At 43.4% G+C, this 21,645-nt stretch overlaps 1 protein-coding gene across 4 annotated transcripts in view; it reads right to left on the bottom strand.

The window, feature by feature from the left end:
* SNX25 (sorting nexin 25) overlaps window positions 1–21,645 on the bottom strand; it is a 151,442-nt gene that overhangs the window by 54,052 nt on the left and 75,745 nt on the right. For all 4 annotated transcript variants that reach the window (XM_075556813.1, XM_075556812.1, XM_075556811.1 and 1 more), the window contains one exon: window positions 4,582–4,652. In XM_075556813.1, coding sequence (XP_075412928.1) covers window positions 4,582–4,652 — 71 coding nt within the window. The remainder of the gene's footprint in view (window positions 1–4,581; window positions 4,653–21,645) is intronic.

Raw genomic sequence — 21,645 nt, forward strand, 5'->3', positions numbered from 1 at the left:
CCTAAATGCAGGGGGTGGGGTGGGGGGATGCAGAACAAAACTCAAAATCATAAAGAGATCCGGCTTACTGGTCTGACAGAAACTAGTCGAACCCTCAAGTACATGGCCCTTAGTAACTCTTCAGATCTGGAACCAACCTCACTTTCCATTGCTCAATTTGCGGCCAGACACTAGGCAGCTCCATATGGGGCACAATAACACTAGTGAGGTCCACACACCTTACAATAAGCATGTACCCCAAGGACCAAGTTCAGAGGGTTATGAAATAAAGAGGACCAGAGTCAGGAAACAGGGAGGACGTGAGATACGTGGCAGTACTGTGAGGGGACTGCCAAGAATGACATGAAAAAAATACGTTAAGTGGAAGCATGTTCCATGGTTACAAGTCGAAAGGCTTTATACTGAGAAGATATCAATAGCACTCAAAGCAAACTACAGATTCAATTCGATCCTGGTAAATATTTAACCAGCCTCCTTGATAGAAATAAAAATATCAATCCTCAACACTATATTGAACAACAAGAGGTCCAAATAACGAGAACAACGTTGAGAGAGAACCAAATAGAAAGCCCCGTAGTTCTCCATTGGGGCAGCTGGTGGTTTCAAACTGACAACCTTGTGGATTGCAGCCCAACACATACCCACGACACTACCATACACAGTATGTCTTAAAATCAAAACTGAAAGGTGGGACAGCAGATGGTAGAAAGAAGTAGAGGAAGTCACTCATTGCTGTGCTCTGACAATTGGGAACACAGTACCAGCTTTACATAGAGATGATGGAACTTCAAAAAGCTCACCCAAAACAGCAGAATTTCCCCCACAAACTTTCTGAAATTTCTTAGTACGGGGTTGATTTACAGACAAGTTTATGGACAGCTGCACCTACTCTACATTTATTAGCTATCCCGCTGGCCAACCTTTCGCATTCCCACAATAAGAAAGCACCTACTATCTGACCAAGAAGGGGCTTTAAAAATTTTGTGGGGAAATTCCACTATCTTTTCATTCCACTTTTCCACAAACTTTTTTGGAAGCCCCCTCATATTTTGTACATTAACAATATATGTCTAGGAATAATAAAGACCAAGTTGTAAAGCAAGATGGTTAAGGTTATGTGGCAAGTGGTTGGGCCATAAACCTCAGTGGTTTGACACAGCTAGGTACAGATACAATTTGGCAGTTGTGTAATTAATAATGTAGTGACGCCCCACTTTGTGATATGGGATGGTCATCTTCCATTTTGGCATAATGCTGAATTTCACATAAAAATAGTTTACTTATTATTCAATTCCAGTTTTACTAAGTAATGGCTTTTGCCTCTATTATGCTAGGTACTTGGACATGCTGTTTCATTTAGTCACTGAATAAAGAGGCCATGAAGTTTCTAATACTCTCTTGATTGCCCAGTTCAGTAGCTGCCAATCACAGACAACTATTAAAACTAAAAATTAACTTTCTCAGTCATACCAATGATTTTCCAAAGGTTCAGCCAATATCTACATGTAGTTAGTGGCTATCATATTTGACAGCACAAGTATAAAGTACTTCCAACGCCACAGAAAGTTATATTGAACAGCAATGCTCTAGCTTCATTCTCATTCTCTCTCTCTCTCTCTCTCTCTCTCTCTCTCTCTCTCTCTCTCTCTCTCTCTCTCTCTCTCACACACACACACACACACACACACACACACACAGCTTTGGACACATACCACCACCACCACCACCCAAAAAACCTAAAACTAAACCCAAACTTACTGATATTGAGTAAAATCTGACTCACAGTGACCCTAGAGGGTAGGGCAGAACTGCCCCTGTGTGCTCACAAGATTGTAAAGCTTTAAGGGAGTAAAAAGCTTCATCTTTCACCCAAGGAGTGGGTGGTAGCTTTGAACCACTGACCTTAGGGGTAGCAGTTCAATGTTTAATCCATTACATCACCTGGGATCCTTCCTGGTGCTCTGGACTCTATCCTTGAAATGCTTAAATAAGCTTTGCCTTGAACGGAATTGATTTCTTCCATCTCCATTTCCTCGTTCTTTTGTAAAAAAAAATAGCTTTAAAACCAAATCACCACCACCGACTCAATTCCAATTCATAGGGTAGGACCCTGTGGGATGAAGAGAACAGCCTCACATGGTTTCCAGGGTGCCCTGTTACAGACAGCCACATCCGCAGAGCAGCTGGTGGGTCTGAACTATGAATGACAGCTGGACTGCAGCACCATTATTGGGATATAATTCACATGCCATAAATTTCACCACTACATTGGGCTGCGATCTGCATAGTCACCGGTTCAAAACCACCAGCAGCTCGACAGGAGAAAGACTGGGATTTCTACCCCTGGGTCGCTATGAGTCAGCATTGGCCCCTGGCAGCGAGGCTGTTTGTTTTTGAAAGAGTAGAAGTACACTCATCACCACAATCTAAAACACTGTCCTCATCCCCAAAAAGATACCCCAAACCGTTAGCAGTCACTCTCCATTTCTCAATGTGTTGATCTTCTCCCTGAGGCAGTTTAAAAATAAAGAGACCAGAATAGCCAAGGCAGTAAGGACAGCTTCAAGAGAAAAGGTATGTGCGAGCTAAGAAGGGTCTTCTGACACTGAGAATGTACCAATATAACACAACATAGGAAGATGTGTTTCTGACAGAACTCATGTAAAAAAAAAAAGTGGCAGAAAGAGAGGGTGACAAGAACTCTCTAGCATGCCCTTGAAAATAGGAGCGCTAAGTAGATGCTGTGCAAGCCCAATGAGCACCAGGTGAGGCCCCTGCTCTTGAAAGAATTCAGCTGATCACGGCTCCTTAGCTCCGAAAGCCTCCAGACTTCCTCCTCACTCAGAGGGAAAGCCAGACATGCTACAGTCACTTGCAAGGTGATTCGTGATCTCGCTTCTGGTCTTTTGTTTGGCTTCGCGTCCTAACTCAGGCTTTTCTGCCACACTCCGGCCAACTCCCACAAGCCCTGCATACTTCGGCCTCAGGCTTCTGCACAGGTCCTTCATCAGATACCTCCAAGTCTTTACTTACAGGTCACCATCTGGGAATGCAAACTATGCCTCCCTTCTAGTTGAACTAGCATTCCCTACCTCCCACCAGCACCACCACCCCACCCCTGTCTGATGCCCTATCTTATGCTAAAGCACATATTACAGAAGTTCCTGGATGACGCAAATGGTTAAGCACTGGGTTACTATATGCTAGGCTGTCGATTCAAACCCACCTAGAGGCATCTCAGGATATAGTCCTGCTTTCAGCTGTTAATCACAAGGTCAGCAGTTCAAAACCACCAGCCGCTATGTGGGAGAAAGATGAGGCTTTCTGTTCCCATAAAGATTTACACTCTAGGGAATCCACAGGGGCAGGCCTATGAGTCTGAATTGGTGCAAAGGCAGTTTTTTCTGGTTTGTACCGACTTCTGAAAAGTTACAGCCTTGAAAACCCTATGACACAGTTCCGCTGATACACAAAGGTTGGTGGGGAGTACAAATCAGCTAACCACCAGCAGGCTCACAGCACCCCAACATGGGGTTTATCATTTGACTACTACTCAGCCTAGGGACGGACTAGAGGCCACAGAACTGTATTACTTTCACTGCTGCATCCTTTTCACCTACTAAGTAAGAGCTCGGTAAACATTTGTTGAATGAACACAATTGTACAATTTTCCTCACTGTGAGCTGAGATTCCAAACTGGTGTCTCTTCAAAGCCTGTATCTGCATTTCTCTCTCTCTCTCTCTTTAACACAGCCCCTGCCTTCTGTCAGTAACTCAAGGAAAGTGTCTAACTCTTAAAAGCTTCCTTTTGCCTCTGTGTGCCAGCTAGATACGTGCAAGTACCAGGTAAGTGTCTGGCCAACTCTTCCCTGTTCTTTCATGACTCTGCTCCCTGACAGGTAGTCACAGCAAGTCTCGTCTGCAAGGTGGAAGTGATGTTTGCTTCTGAGCTTCGAATCAAGACCTATTCTGCAACTGGAGATATTAAATCCCCTCCATGGATTGAGGAATATGCCACCATTGGGGAAACTCAAAAGGAGTTGAGAGTAATCTTATTCCTGCAGTAACCCTCAGACTCTCTCCTGGGTGAGAGACACAAACAAGGGGGGCGAAAAACCAGAGAGCAGATTGTAAAGCATCTACTATGGAAGAGTGGCAGAAAGAAAAAAGTTATTAACAATCCAAATGCTTAACAAAGGAAAACAGGTTCAGTAAATTATGAAGCATCAATGCATTGGGGGTAACTTAAATGGCTATCAAGATTATATTTCAATACAGTACTGTTGATGAATACTAATATTAAGTTTCAAGATAAGAAATAAATTATAAAATCATCTTTCATTTTAAAAACAGAAGTAATATGTCTCCAATGAATACAACTTTATATATATTATGACTATTTTTTACTTTCCCTGGTGTATTATTGTAATCATTTTCGTTCTTTGAATACATCTGGAATCTTTAAATACAAAGCTGGAAGAACGCATGTGGCTGTCAAACATTTGACAGGAGAGAGGATCCTGCGAATAGACCTCGCAACCTTTAAAAGGTGTCCCTGAAGAAAACGTCATTGGTTCTTACCCTTGTGCCTCTTCAGCTGGGGAAAGCTGCTAATTGTAGTCGCTTGGATTATTTCCACGACAATTTGATACCTGGTATAAGAGAGAGAGACAGAGGGCGAAAGATAAAAGATGGAATAAGAAAAAATATTATTTTCAGAGATAATTTTGGAGTCTGATTTGGGTGAAAATTTACCAAATAGCTTAGCTTCTCACTCAACAACCCGTAAAATTTTGTTGCAAGACATTGATTTCAGTCTCAATAATGTAACAGCACTCATCCCACTTCCTCCTTATGTTTCCTGTTTCTTGGCTGTATTTGCACAAACAAACACAACACAGGAATGGTGAACCCTGCCCAAATATCATTAATGGAATTCCAAGTGGATTAAGGAGCCTGAAATAGGCCAAGGCCTTGCGGCAGGTGCAGGTCCTGGCTCCATTCCTCCGTAAGACTCATGAAGCTACTGCTCCAGCTCTGCTCTCTATTCCAGAACACTGGCTTTCTACCTGCCCCTTTCCTGGAGGGACAAACTTTGAGGTCATGCTCAACACCTTCCTCTCTTACCCCTTCTTCCCAGCCCCGCCTTTCCTCCCCCGTCAGTAACCATGAATGTTACTTTGACCAGAGTCGCACGGCATTCTAAGATGTAATGCTCCGTTGGTGGCTAGCTTTTATAGCACACAGTAACATTATATTGCACAAGAATTAAATCATGTGCATAGCTATTCATGGGCTCCTTGAAGATTCCCATCTTTCTCTTTCTTCATCTGTGTAATATATACCAAGGCCTGCCTTACAGCACCTCAAAGAACAGGCTGTTAGGAGCATCTTCAGTCTGCCATTTGGGGGTTGTGGTAGATATGCTGGTTGGCTAACCAGCATCGCTTCTCCCTGGCTAACGGAATCACAGCTGTGTTAGAAGCAGCAATGGATGGACCTGATTAAAAACTTCTAACCTTCTTCCCTTGTGGTTAGGGGTAGAAATTTGATATAGTTACAGCCAATCTGGTCTAAGTAAAAGTTGCTGGATAGGGATTCCAGGAAGCTTTGTAAAGGTTTGATGTCACAGAAAAGCCCTTTCGTCTCTGCCCTTGCTTTCCCCTGGCGTCCGGCCTGAAAGGAGGATGCAATGGATGACACTGTGGCAGCCACGCAGCACCCTCAAGGCTGAGCGTCACAGCTCAGGATGGTAAAGGAGGCGACCAGGAGTCTGTGCTTCCACTGGTGTCACTGAGCTGTTCTTATAGCTGCCATAAACTCCTTACATGGTTACGTCACTCAGTGTCAAATCCACTGAGGGTCAATGCCATCCTTTTTAACGACGGCACACCTCGATTACCTCTAGGCTGAAGATTCAGGCAAAGCTACCCAAGCCAACACCTGCTGCTCATTAATGACCGGCAACATTTCCCAGTGGGGCAGCCTTCCTTCCTCCATATAATGATAAAGAACAAAAGAGCTCTTTCTGTAACTTTTCCTGACTGGCAATCTGTTCTCACAAAAGATTACAGCCGAGAATACCCTGGTGTGCAGCTCTCCTCTGTCACGTGGGGTCACTTTGAGTCACAAATCAACTTCCACGTCACCTTACAACCAAAGGGAAACACTGACTTTTCATTGCCTTCCAGTGTGTTCCTCTCACTCCTCCCTGTTACACTGCCACCTAGATGTCCTGCAAAAGGGGTCTGATATCCTTTTACACAGGGGTTTGGGCCTCAGGAAGATAATGAAACAACTCAACAGAAGGCAAAACAAACAAACAAACAAACAAACAAACCCAACAACCCTGTCATGCAAATGCTTCTGGTAGCAACTTCCATATAAAAAATTCCAGGAATTGATGTTTGTGATCAATACTGTTTTCAATCAGTAAGCATTTTAAGCTTCCATGCTCTAGAGTCACAAGAATGAACACCCCCTACAACACCTCTAGGTTCAGACAGCTCCAGATGTATGCTGAGTCACAGAATAGGCAGGGGGATATGTAGGACTAAGAGGAAAGTCCTAATAAGAATGTCCAATTATATTTAAAATAATAAGACTGTGGAAAGAACACTAGTTCAAATAATACAGAACAGCGGGTACGTTGTAGATAGGTGGCATATGGATGAGGACCACGGGGCAAAAGAAGACACAGGAAAAGGAAGGTCACTTGTGTTAGCTAAATGGTAGAATCCCGAGGTCCTATTTTTACTTTTCTCCAAAAGTTGTCCATCATATCTAACGTTACCTGTAGACACTGCACATGTGGTTCCCTGCGAAGGTGTTCTCCTGGCCTCTTCCGTCTCTGCCTCAGAGCCACCATCCTTCTATGCGCCAAACCTGACTCTCTTAGATCTTTAAAGTACAAGTAGCATCTTTCTCTCCTGTGATTAATGTATTCAATTAGGGAGAAATCCCCAAATTTACTTTTATTCTTTTTTCAAAACCATTTTATGGGGAGCTCGTACAACTCTTATCACAATCCATACATACATACATCCTTACATACATTTGTGTCAAGCACATTTGTTCATTTGTTGCCCTCATCATTCTCAAAACATTTGCTTTCTATTTGAGCCCTTAGTATCAGCTCCTCATTTTCCCCCTCCCTTCCCACTCCCCCATCCCTCATCAACACTTGATAATTTATAAATTATTATTTTGTCATATCTTACACTGTCCAACGTCTCCCTTCACCCACTTTTCTGCTGACTGTCCCCCAGGGAGGAGGTTATATGTATATCTTTGTAATCGGTTCTCCCTTTGCACCCCACCTTTCCTCCACCCTCCTGGTATCACCACTCTTACCACTGGTTCTGAAGGGATCTGTCCTGGATTCCTAGTGTTTCAAGTTCCTACCTGTACCAGTGTACATCCTCTGGTCTAGCCAGAATTGTTGGATTGAGATGATGACAGTGGGGAGGAGGAAGCATTTAAGAACTAGACGAAAATTGTATGTTTCATCATTGCTATACTGCACCCTGACTGGCTCATCTCCTCCCCACGACCCTTCTGTAAGGGGATGTCCAGTGGCCAACAAATGGGCTTTGGGTCCCCAATCTGCACTCCCCCTCATTCACAATGATATGATTTTTTTTGTTCTTTGATGCCTGATAACTGAACCCTTCAGCACCTCTTGATCACGCAGGCTGGTGTGCTTCTTCCATGTAGGCTTTGTTGCTTCTGAGCTAGATGGCCGCTTGTTTACCTTCAAGCCTTTAAGACTCCAGATGCTATCTCTTTTGATAGCCAGACACCATCAACTTTCTTCACCACATTTGCTTATGCACACATTTGTCTTCAGTGTTCGTGTCGGGAAAGTAAGCATCATGGAATGCCAGGTTAATAGAACAAAGTGTTCTTGCATTGAGGGAGTACTTGAGAGGAGGCCCAATGTCCATCTGCTACCTTTATACTAAGCCTATAAATATATGCACAAATATATTTCCCCATCATCATATATAAATATATTTCCATATATACATGCCTGTATTTAGACTTCTATATATGCCCTTTGCCTCCTAGTTCTTTCCTCTATTTCCTTTTACTTTCCTCTTGTCCCACTATCATGCTCAGTCTTCATTTGGGTTTCAGTAATTCTTCTCAGTTACATTGCCCTTGATCAAGCCCTACCCAGTCTCTTACACACTTCTTGTCATGGATTTTAGGTCATTTGTTCCCTTGTCCCTGAGTTGGTTAACATTATTTCCTTTCCCCCATCTGCCCCTTTCCCATGTCCCCCTGGAACCATCAGTCCCATTGTTTCCTCCTCCAGATTGTTTATCCCAACTATCTTATCTAGATTGACCTTCAGGGATAATAAGATGCACCCAAAAAAGACAGCAAAACAAAGCAACAAAAGAAACCAAAATGCCAACAACAACAAGAAAACGAATGACAAAAAAGAAGAAAAGCCTGTAAACAGTTCAAGGTCTGTTTGTTGACCATTAGGAATAGTCTCTGGATGAGTCTGATAGGGTGCCACGCCCTGGCCCCAAAGTCTATTTTTGGTATTCCCTGGGGACTTCAATGCTGTTCCCCTTGGTGTTCTATTCCACACCCTTAGGGTTTTGCCTTGGTGTGGTGGGGTCAGACCGGGCGCAATTCCCACACTGTGTCTCCAGTGTTGTCTTCTGTAGGGCTATTAGTCAGTGAGGGATGTTGTGTCCCTCACTGTGACACGACACAGGGGGATATCATCCTCAAGGCTTGGTGGGCCAGGATGCACTCCACTCTCTCTCCCTCCCCCTTCATGTGCTCCTGTGTGCTCTGATCAGACATATCCCTCTCCCTGAGCTGCAGATTCAGTGCTGTCCTCTGAAGTAAATTCTTCTGGGGGGAGGGGTGGCTGTCCACGTAGTTGGGATTGGTAATATCTAATATCTAAGTAATATCTTAATGTGCAAATAATATCAGTCTCCAAAGCCCCACTGGTTACTTCTCTACTGCAAATGAGCTCCTTTCTTCTTCTATCTGCTACCAATTGTACTTCAGGCTTTTCTCACACACTGTAACATAACACCTGAAGTCTTTGAATGGGTTGCTTTGATTTCATCCTTCTTTCTCCCATCTAAGCCATCTTGAACACCTCTGTCCAAACACCTCACTAAGAGACTACTTTCACTTCACCCTCCCTTGCTCAACACCTCCAACTACTCCCCCCACAGGACTAACCAGACATTGCAGCCTGCCATTCCCTCTGCAACTGGGCTCTGGCCTTTGAATCCAGCTCCACTTGCCTTTGCTCCTCAACATGAAGTATAAAATAAGACCCATTTCTATTTGCTCTGCCCTCTCAAAACCACAGTTGCTCTCTAAGCTCTTGCTCACACAGTGTTTCCTCCTGGAACGCATTCTCTCTAATTTCCCCCTCGCCAGACCTTACATCTCTCTTCCCCAGGACCTGGATTCCTCCACTGGAATCGCTGTCTCTTCTTTGAGGACCTACATGACTTCTGCTCTAGAACAGTACTCACATGAGGGGGCTTCAAAAAAAAAAACCCTGAGAAAATTCCATTTTCTTTTAGTTCTGTTTTTCCATGAACTTTTTGAAGCCTCCCTCGTATATTTACTATTTTATACTGTTGCTTTAAAGAGTCATATTGCCAGAAAGGGTGCAATGAAGAAACAAAATAATGTATCCAATCATTTTGTGATCTGCCATTGCATCAACAATTATGATACATCTACGTCTCAGACAAAACAGTGACTGTTTATAACAAAGCTATGCTTGCTTTTTATCCCCAACCATAAGCCCCCTGAAGTCACAGTTGTATCTTGTATTCTGAGTCACAATGACCTCAAGTAACGTTTCAGAAGCTGCAAATCTTTACAGGATAGTCTCATCTTTCTCTCAAGGAACAGTTGGTGGATTTGAACTGTCAACCTTGGCATCCAAAGCTTACCCAACAGCACCACGAGGGCTCCTTATGCTCTTCTACACTACCATAAAAACACAGTTGGTGCTTTACTTTTAAAATGACTAACCTGAACATATCAACCTGTGAATCATGTAAAGGAACATCACAGTGCCGAATAATAAGCACCACTTTTTCTCATGGCCACTCTCGTTATTAGAGTTCATATATACTGCAGGGCAGACATACAAATGGTATCATGTGCTGGTTAATTTAATCCCATTTGCAACAAATGAACATTTTATTTTCTTATGTTATTTATAAGATATTTCAATGTGTTGGGAGGCTTTATTATTATTAAATATTAGTATACTATAGATTGGTATATAATAAACTTTTCAAAGTACCAAAAAAAAGAAAAGACGTGGTAGGTATTCAGTAAATGCTCAGAAGCTAAATTAATAAAAGTTAATATTTCTGACACTTAACAGGTATAAATAATATTCTGAACAATTTGTTCTCTTAGTGTTCTTAGTGATTCATATTCTGAGAACAAATGAGTCATCAGTGATCCTGAAGGAAATAAGCAGCTTCCAAGTAAGAGTTAAATTTTTTAAACAGAACCATGAAATTATCATATAATACTGGCTCACATTCACTGACTCTGTTCATTAGGCATCAGGTAGCTCTTTAGCTTTTATTTAGACTATTTCATTTAATCCTCAAAATAAGGTGCTGTGGTTATTGCCGCATAACAGAAAATAGAGCACAGATGTATTAGTAAAGCCCCATGCTTTTAAGCCAGAAACACAACCCAGAGCTGCCTGGCCTAGAGGTCATACTCCTAGCACTTTGCTCCGACCCCTTTCTTTAGCTCCTGATGCTCACGGCTAGCATTAATATTTTGGTTCATATTTAGTGAATCATGATAGGAGACAGACATGTTGGTAACAGAGAACAACATGCAAGGATCCACAACTATGTCTTCATTCAGTGTTTGCAAATAGTAAGCATATAAAGATGATGAATTTAATTTTAAATAACCCTTTTATTTGACACTAATATCAATGAAGGAAATGAGTGACTTTCAATTTTCATTTTTCCCTCCACCAATCCATCAAAGGATATACATCCAAATTCTGGCTCTCGATGAGGGCACAGGTTTCCCAAAAGCACAGAAGTCTGTTCAGGGAAACCTGGCGCTCACTTGCATTTCTTCCTCTAGAGAAGAGAATGACCCTGCCAGGGCTGAGTTTGGCTCAAGAATAAGAAGCAAACATTTCCTTGATACAGAAACATAGACGATATAGTTCCAAAATAGTAACTGTGCAAGCCATAGTCTGTAACTCCACCAAGTGACAACATGGAAGCATGCAAATCGGGTATATGAAACTCCAATGAAGGGATTAGTTCGTTGTGTCATTCTACTGGGTTTAAAATGAGGCATCTCTGCCCAGCTACCAGATAAAATAGCGTCTGGGTACTTACAGGCTTGCCTCGAACAAGCAGCCATCTAAGTGCGATGTCAACTAAGTCCACCTTTACCAATCACCAATGACTGTGAAGCATACAATCCGAAGTGGAAGGAGAAAATCTAAATGGTGAGCATCTGGTTTGCAGGCTATTGGTGACAGTGGGAGCCCTAGACTCATTGCTGGAACCAGACAGGAAACAAACCCCCAGTGAACTCTCTTTATGCGTAACTGAGGGGCAGGAAGAAACTGGCCACTAGACAGAAGGCATTGTTGAATACAGAACATCAAAGGCAGAAGCCTGACTTGAACAGTGAAAACTTGTCAGCTGGTTCCCTGCAGGGTGCATGCTGGACCTGAGCTGGTTTCCAAAATCTTATGTATTGGGGGTTTTGTATTGTTTTGTTTTTGAATGGACATATTAAGGGGGTGTCTCTGGAGTGTTACCTCCTTGGGGGCCACCCTCTTGAAGTCACGGTATATGTTTGTTTTATTTTGGGAGGAATAAAAACCAGGAATGATGAACCTGTAGAGTCAGCAAGTAGAATAGGGTTTGGGGGGAGGTGGTGGTCAAGTGTAGGGGTGATATCAAGAGGTACATATAGAAGAAGAATGTTTGGAAATGGATTGTGGTAGCAAATGTACAATTCTGCTGGATGTGAATGAATTATGGAATCTCTAAAAGAGGAATGGAAGGTCACCAAGAAAGAAGAGCTAAGAGCAGAGTACATCCTTTGGCCCCCCAAAACCGTGAAGTGGTGAAGAAGCGGTAGCAACAGATAAAGTAGCACCAAGTGCACAAGAGAGCTGAGTGTTAGTCTGGGTTGACGAGAGATACAAATCCAGAGACATTCACATGTGTGTAAGACAGAGTTCTATATAAAAGAACAATTGAATATTGAGAAAACATCCCAGTCCAGTCCAGATCAAGTCCATAAGTCCAATATTAGCCCATATGTCCGATACCAATCTACAAATTCCTCTTCAGTCTCTCAAAACACATGCAATGATGCTGAGTGCAGGAAGATCACAGGCCAGTGGGTGGAAAGTCTTGTGGATCCAGTGGCTGTAGAAGCATCTCAGTTCTGGTGTGGGTCTCCACGTGGCTCCTCTAGTTCTGGGCTCTGGCTGCATCAGCGCAGCTGTATCAGGCTTGTAGTCAATAATGTCTCGTAGGGAGTGAGCATGTGTTCCCGCCTCCAATGAGCTATTTATTTCCTTAGCGTCTTCAAATAAGGTCATCACGCTGCAACCTGATTGACAGGCAAAACTCCACCCTTTCACTCTTAAGTCTCAAAATGACAATAGATTATGTAACTACCACGCTGAACTGCAAGCTCTGTAGGCTAGGGAGTGAGGAAGCTGAACACCTCAGGGCAGGAGGCGGGCTTAGGGCAGGTGGTTTGCTAACCCACAGAGCTAGAGAACCTTCTAGTTAAGGATTATGAGGGGATACCCCCCAAAATAAAAAAAATTTCAAAGCAACCTTGTCACCTTCAAATTATTCTCCATTACACTTAATTTATTTGTCAAATCTGTGATTCCATTCTTGGAAACATTCCTCAAACTCATCTGTTTGGATGGCTGACAGCACCTCCCTTGTTTTTTCTCTTCACCTCTTCGATGTCATTAAGTAGCTGTCCTTTCATGTACCTCTTCATTCATGGAAACTAAAAGAAGTCGCAGGGAGCAAAGTCAGGTAAGTAAGGTGCGGTGCGTAGGGCAAGAAAGGCAAACTGGGTTTGTTTGTTGTTGTTTTTTTGCCAAAAACTGACATACTGAGATGACTGCGTGAGCTTTTTGTGGTGGTGGCAAAACCAGTCCCCCACCTACCACAGATCATGCCTTTTTTGTCACATAGTGACAATCTTCTCAGAATCTCTAAATAGAGAACTTGATTAACAGTTTGACCTTGTGGAATGAACTCCAAATGCGCTACAAGTCAATATTTTTGTCTGTTCAGGAAGCTGACAGACGTCCAGAACGAGGTTTGTCATCAATTGACATTTCACCTTTTCTGAAATGAGAGAACCACTCGTACACTTAAGTTTGTCCAGTAGTGCTGTCCCTGTAAGCTGTGTTCAACATCACAACAGTTTCTGTAGCATTTTCCCAAGCAGAAAACAAAATTTAACAGCCGCAAGCTGTTCTCTTAAATCGGCCATCACAAAGAATGAGGCTCAGGTGAAACTGCTTTTACAAAAAAATTCACTGTGACCAGAGAGAACCTTCCCAGGCGGCAGCACTGGGTGCACTAACTCAGAGCGAGTTGCTCCATGCTCGCCTAGTGGGGAAAATGTATACTATGAAAGCTCCGTCCAGCAGAGCTCTTTTCCTTTTTGGGGGGTAGGGGTCGGGGTGGGGGGGTTACCCCCTCGTATAGTGGAGTGGTATGGCATTTGGACATTTAACAGCTTTGGAACACTTTCTCCAGTTCGGCAGAGATAACCAAAGGGATAACATTTCATTACAAGGACCTTAGGTAAAGCCATGATGAATCTTTGTCTCTTTGGTACTCCTTAAAGGATTTTCTAGATAACTTAGGAAATGCAGCAGCAAATTAGGACAAGTAACGAAGAATGTGAATGTTGGCACCAGATGGCATCAGGAATATTTAAATCCTGCCTCCCACACATGCTATGTCACCACAGGAATATTATTTAAGCTTTCTTCAAGAGTCCTCATTTCTAAAACAGGTGGAAATTACAAGCTTCCTCATAAAGTTGTGAAGATTAAATGAAATGACACCTTTAAAATATTTAAAGTACAAAAGGATGAATACAAGGAAGAAAAGGGTAGTGGGGTCATGGGGCATTAATCCACCCAAGGGGAGGGTATTGTTTATATCTCCACAGGGAAAGTGGGACCAGACTTCAACCCAGTGTCGCAAGGTGTGAATGCAATATCCCGGCGTGGAGGAGGGAACCGGTGGAGAGGTCTGGGAGGCTGGCCCCAGCACCATAAATTAAGTGGATTCCTGCCCCTCCCCCGAAAAGAATTTGTTCCAAAGGATGACATTGACTCTGCAGCTCTGGGAGATGGACATATTTGATCAGAGCACACGGGAGCAGATGAAGGGGCAGGAGGAGAGAGTGGAGCACAGCCTGGCCCACCAGGCCGTGATGATGATGTTCCTGAGTAGAGCAGCCAGTCCACAGAGAGAACAACATGGCTGGCCCTACTATGAGACATGATGCCCCTCAGTGACTAAGGGCGATACAGGGGACAGCACCGGAGACACAGTGTGGGAATTGCACCTGACCTGATCCCACCACACCGAGGCAAATCACTGGGGGAGTGCAGCGGAACAGCAAGGGAATGGAGTGGCAAGGTCCCCAGGGAATGCTGAAAGTGGACTTTGGGGCCAGGGCGTGGTGCCCCAACAGACTGGACTGGAAAACGCTCCTAAGGGCCAGCAAACGATCCCTGAACTAACTACAAGCTTTTCTCTTGTGAACTGTTTTGTTCTGTTCTTTATCAGTGGTTTGTTTTTGTTGTTTTGTTGTCTGGTTGTATACTGTTGCTTTGTTTTCCTCTGTCTAGTTTTCGTGCATGTTAGTGACTCCACAGGTCTGTCTGAATAGGACAGGCTGGATGAACTATCTGGAGGAAAAACAACGGGACCGACAGTTCTGGGGGGACTTGGGGTGGGGGGGAAGAGGGGGTAAGGAAGTGGTGTTAACAAACCCAGGGACAAGGGAAAAACATGGGACCCCAAATGGTAGAGAAGGGAGAGTGGCAGGCCTGGTGGGAAATGATCAAGGGTAAGGTTGCTTAGAGAAGAGGTATACTCTAGCCCAGGTGGCAATGAAGCATGGTAGTAGGGCAGGAGGAAAGTCAAGGGAGATGGAGGAAAGAGCTAGGAGTCAAAGGGCATTCATGGAGGTCTAGACAAAGACATGTACATGCAAATATATATAGGAGGATGGGGAAATAGATCTATGTGTCTATATTTATAGGTCAAGTATTAAGGTGGCGGAAGGACCTTGGGCCTCTACTCAAACACTCCCTCAATGCATGAATACCTTCTTTTATTAAATTGGAACTCGATGATGCTCACTCTCCCGACACAACGGCTGGAGCCAAAGTGGGTGAACAAGTAAATGTGGTGAAGAAAGCTGATGGTGCCCGGCTATCAAAAGAGATAGTGACTGGGGTCTTAAAGGCTTGAAGATAAACAAGCGGCCATCTAGCTCAGAAGCAACAAAGTCCACATGGAAGAACACACCAGCCTGTGTGATCGAGTGGTCCCAAAGGGATCAGTTACCAGGCATCAAAGAACAAAAAATCATATCATTGACTGCACACCTCCATGATAGGATCGCTGAAGACAAATGGGTGCATAAGCAAATGTGGTGAAGAAAGCTGATGGTGCCCGGCTATCAAAAGAGATAGTGTCTGGGGTCTTAAAGGCTTGAAGGTGAACAAGTGGCCATCTAGCTCAGAAGCAAATAAACCCACACGGAAGAAGCACACCGGCCAGTGCGATCACGAGGTGCCCAAGGGATCAGGTATAAGGCATCATACAAAAAAAAAAAAGATATAAGTGTGTGTATGTATGTGTATATATGTGTATATGTATATGTATATGTATATATGTATGTATATATATATCATATTAAATGAAGGGGGAAGTGCAGAGTGGAGACCCAAGGCCCAAGTGTCGACCAATGGAGATCCCCTCATAGAGGGGTTTAGGAGAGGAGATGTGTTAATTAGGGTGTGAGGTAGTATCGATGAAGAACACAGCTTTCCCCCGGATCCTGGATGCTTCCTCCCCCCAACTACCATGATCGGAATTCTACCTTGCAGGGCTGGATAGGACAGAGGCTGTACACTGGTGCATATGAGGGTTGGAGGTACAGGGAATCCAGGGTGGATGATACCTTCAGGACCAAGGGTGTGAGGGACGATGCTGGGAGAGTGGAGGGTGAGTGGGTTGGAAAGGGGGAACTGATTACAAGGATCCACATGTGACCTCTTCCCTGGGAGAGGGACAGCAGAGAAGGGGGGAAGGGAGACTCCGGATAGGGCAAGATATGACAAAACAACGATGTATAAATTACCAAGGGCATATGAGGGAGGGGGGAATGGGGAGAGAGTGGGGGGGAAAAAAAAAGAGGACCTGATGCAAGGGGCTTAAGTGGAGAGCAAATGCCTTGAGAATGATTGGGGCAGGGAATGTATGGATGTGCTTTATACAATTGATGTATGTATATGTATGGATTGTGGTAAGAGTTGTATGAGTCCCTAATAAAATGTAAAAGAAGAAAAGAGAAAAAAATGATTAGGGCAAAGACTGTACAGATGTGCTTTATACAATTGATGTATGTATATGTATGAACTGTGAAAAGAATTGTATCAGCCCCAATAAATTGTTAAAATAAAAAAATATATATTTAAAGTAAGGGTTCAAAGTTGTTAACTGCTCTTACTGACCCTTAGATATGTACTAAGGAGAGGACATGTATGTTTGTTTCTAAAATACACATACATTTGTTCAAAGTACCTTTACTCCTTCCAGATGATAAATTTTTATAAATGCCTCAGTTCACTTGGCCTACCACCACTAGGATTGAAACTGCAGTCTGATAAAACAAAGGTTTTCACATGTTGCAGCGAGAGGGACTTCAGACCATAGGCACCATGGCGGTTTCTATCCAAAAATATACAAAGTTGAAGTTCGCATTGGTGGTGGCGGAGGGTGGGGTTTGGGTGCAATCTCCATGACGCAGCATTCTGATGGGCTCCCACAGAGCTGAGGGATATGGTGGAGCCCAGAGGAGCCAAGGTCCTGTGGGCATGGAATGTTAAGTTCAGAAACCCCAGCTCCAGCTCCACAGGGTTGAAAAGCAAGGCTGCTTCTCGCCCTCAAGGTGACCGCAGCCCTCAAGGCAAGAGTACGATGCACCATTGTCACGGACATTATTTCACAAGAAAAGCTGTGACCGTCTCAGGTTTGGGGAACAAAGTTATTCAGTGAGTGAAAAGGCAGTCGCTCAACGAAATGCTATGGCATTTTATAGCCGCAGTGCCTGCGTGAGAGGGACTTTGTTTTCTGTTAACTTGCGGCTGTCTCAAGCGTCTGTTATTCCAATCTAGTAAGTGGCCAGACTGACTTCACCTTCTCAGTCTGCACCGTGGTTTGCTCTCTCTAAAGTAACATATGTTCACTGAATGCAATTTGGTAAATGTACAAAAGCACAGCATCCAAAGTTAACCACTATTAACATTTGGTATGTCTTTAATAACCATATCTTTCTATTAAAAAACATGCATTTTTTGTGTTTGTTTCCTACCTGGGTTTATGCTACACACATTGCCATATACACTTTATTTATTAATCCATATATAATTAATACCTCCCTATATTATTAAATATTATCTTGCAACACATTGTGACATAGTAATCCACTTTAAAGATGTATCAAAATTGTTTTGTTTTGATTTTTACTCAAACCCTTATTGTTAAGCATTTTGTAAAAATATTCCTGGAGAAATCTTTGCACGCATTCATGACTATTTCCTTAAGATAAATTTTTCTTTTTAACACTTTTATTGGCACTTAATCCACATATCACACAAGCCAGTAAGTTGTACAATCATTTGTACAACCACAATAAATTCTTATGAGTATTTATTGGATCAAAAGACAATGGACATTTTATGACTTCTTTTTCATATTACAAAATTATGTAACAGAAAGACAGTAATTTGTACTGCCGTCGGTCAGGCATGAGGGAATTTTCCTACTGCCAATCCTAGATGCCATCAAGCATTTCATTTTTTTAATATGACAAACAAAAAAGGTATCTCGGTTTTCGTGTCCCTGACAGTAATCTTTGAGCTGTTAAGTGATGGGTTTTGTGATATTAAGCCGGAAGTGCCAGGGACCTGTAGCACATGTAAGGGAAATAACTGAAGTTAGGGCTCGGGAGAGTAAAAGGCACTTGCCAGTTCAGGGACTTTTAAACCTGTTTCATATCTAGTGTGTAGATGGTGGCTGATTTCCCAGAATGATTAACCACTCCGTGTAAACATCCAGACCCTTCCAAAGCCACCCCCAGGCCTGAAGCAGCCTTTATCTCTAGACAGCTTACATTCGTCAGGGTTGACTACAGAACAAATTTAGGGACACTCATGTATGTGCAAGAGAGAGCTTTATATCAAAGAGTATTTGCATATTAAGAAAATATTCCGGCCCCGTTCAGATCAAGTCCATAAGTTCGATATTAGCCCATAAGTTCAATACTATTCCATATGTCCAATACTAGTCCATAAATCCTTCTACAAACTCACACAGCAGGTGCAATGATGCTGAAAGCAGGAAGACCACAGGCCAGTGGGGGGAAAGTCTTGTGCAAGCATCTCAGCGCTGCTGCAGCTCTCCATGTTGCTCCTCCAGCTCCAGCCCTCTGGCTGCCATCAGCACAGCTTCATGTGGATTGTCAACAGAATGTGAAGCAGAAAGAGAGTGCGTGTCCTGCCTCCAGAGAGGAAGACAGCAGTTCCCAGAATCCTCAGGAGAAGGCCATGCCTACACAGAGGCATGATTGGCTATGACCTTATTGGCAGGCTAGACTCCACCCCTTTGCTCAAGTTGACAGATGATGTCACTGCCACACAGCTCTACGCTGTCTGAGTGGTACCAGTCGGGAAGTTGTGACCTGAAGCAACGTGAGGTATCCTGAACTTAAAACACGCACACATTAAAAACTGTGTTTACGTAAAATCATGTGAGGCATACACACATTGCTGGACTTTGTCTATCTGGAAAGAATGACTTTTATGCTTGTAATATTCCTTCTCTCTATTTATCGTCCATCAACATAGATTCGTTTTCTAGTTTCCAGGGCCTGCAGAAGTTAAATATTACAGGAGCAACCCCATCTATGTCACTGCTGTCTGGCTGCTATCCTTCAAAGAACCTCAAAACATTTTCCTCAACTCCCATATCCACTGTCTATTATTGTTTGTCATATTTTGGGTCAACTATCAGTATTGCTATAAAAGTGTGCATGTGTGTATCATCACTGCTTGGCTTCATTCTCTATTCTTGTGCTAAACATTTTACTTCAGAATGCTAACTGAATGGCATCTTTAGTTGTCTAGTTTTATGTGCTATATTGAAAATGTCAACACTTTCATATTCATGTCGAGGCAAGTATTTTTTCTCTGAAATATGATGACTTTATTGTTTTACCCTCGGTTCCCCCATTAATCCCATTCAAGTTAGCATCTAAGAATTTTGTTGTATTCTCCTGACAATTGTTGTTTTTCAGCTTTTATTGGGAGCCTAGTAGGTACTGAGGCCCTAAGTAGCCTGAATAATTTGGGCTCAAATGCTAACCTAAAGGTTATAGTTTTCTCTAGAGATCTCTATAGTTTAAAAGGCAAGAAAAACTTATGGGATATTCTACTCTGTAAGACAGGGTCTGGAGGGCCAGCCCCAATTCCACTACTACGTGACATCTGCCCCTCTGCCCAGAAGAATTTGTTTCAAAGGACGGCATTGAATCTGCAGCTCCAGGAGAGGGACATACCTGATCGAGCACAAGGGAGCAGATGAAGGGGCAGGAGATGAGAGTGGAGCACATCCTGGCCCACTAGGCCGTGAGGACGATGTTCCCAATTAGAGCAGCCAGTCCACAGAGGACCACGTGGACAGACCCGCTATGAGACATGACGCCGCTCACTGACCTATAGCCCTATAGGGGACAACACCAGAGACACAGTGTGGGAATTGCACCTGATCAGATGCCGCCATATGGAGGCAAAACACTAAGGGGTGCAACAGTACAGCAAGGGAATGGAGCAGCGAGGTCCCAAGGGAATGCTGAAGTTGGACTTTGGGGCCAGGGCATGGTCCCCCAATTAAGGGATGTCCAGTGGCCTACGAATGTGCTTTGGGTCTCCACTTCACACTCCCCGCCTCATTCACTATGGTAAGAATTTTTTGTTCTGATGATGCCTGATACCTGATCCCTTCTATCCCTCATGATCGCACAGGCTGGTGTGCTTCTTCCATGTGGGCTTTGTTGCTTCTGAGCGAGATGGCTGCGTGTTTACCTTCAAACTTTTAAGACCCCAGACACTATATCTTTTGATAGCCGGGCACCATCAGCTTTCTTAGCCACATTTGCTTATGCAACCATTTGTCTTCAGCAATCATATTATGGAGGTGAGCACACAATGATACGATTTTTTGTTCTTTGATGCCTGATAATGGATCTCTTCGGCACCTCGTGATCACACAGGCTGGTGTGCTTCTTCCATGTGAGCTTTGTTGCTTCTGAGCTAGATGGCCGCTTGTTTACCTTTAAGCCTTTTAGACCACAGACGCTATCTCTTTTGATAGCCGGGCACCATCATGTTTCTTCACAGCATTTGCTTATTTACCCACTTTGTCTTCAGCAGTTGTGTTGGGAAGGGGAGCATCACAGAATGCCAAAAAGTACTCTTGCATTGAGGGAGTACTTGAGTAGAGGCCCAATGTCCTTCTGCTACCTTAATACTAAACCTATAAATGTATGCACATAGATCTATTTCCCCATCCTTATATATAAACATATTTTCATATGTACATGTCTTTATTTAGACCTCTATAAATGCCCTTTGCCTCCTAACTCTTTCCTCTATTTCCCTTGACTTTCCTCCTGTCCCAGTATCATGCTCAGTCTCGACCAGGGTTTCAGCAATTCCTCTTTGTTACATTACCCTTGATCATGCCCTACCAGGCTTCCCACCTCCTCCTCACCACCCATTTGGATCACTTGTTGTTCTCTTTTCCCTGGGTTTGTGAACACCACTACCTTTCTCCCCACCTCCCCCTCTCCCATATCCCCCTGGAACTATCAGTCCCATTGTTTTCTCCTCCAGATTGTTCATCCAGCCTATCTTATTTAGACAGACCTGCAGAGATAATAACATGCACAAAAACAAGACAGAGTAAAACCAAGCAACAAAATACAACAAAACAACAACAAACCAATGACAAAAAAACAAAACACAACACAACAAGAAAGAAAAGCTTGTAGTTAGTCAAGGATTGTTTGTTGGCCTTTAGGAGTGTTTTCCAGTGAAGTCTGCAGAAGGGTCTCAGGGAGGAGACAAACCAGTCAGTGTGCGATGTAGCAACAATGAAAAATACAACTTTCCTCCAGTTCCTAAATGCTTCTTCCTCCTCCACTATCATGATCCGAATTCTACTTTGCAAGTCTGGCTAGACCAGAAGATGTACACTGGTACAGATAGGAACTGGAAACACAGGG

This window comes from Tenrec ecaudatus, chromosome 8, assembly GCF_050624435.1.
Source record: "Tenrec ecaudatus isolate mTenEca1 chromosome 8, mTenEca1.hap1, whole genome shotgun sequence".
NCBI lineage: Eukaryota > Metazoa > Chordata > Mammalia > Afrosoricida > Tenrecidae > Tenrec > Tenrec ecaudatus.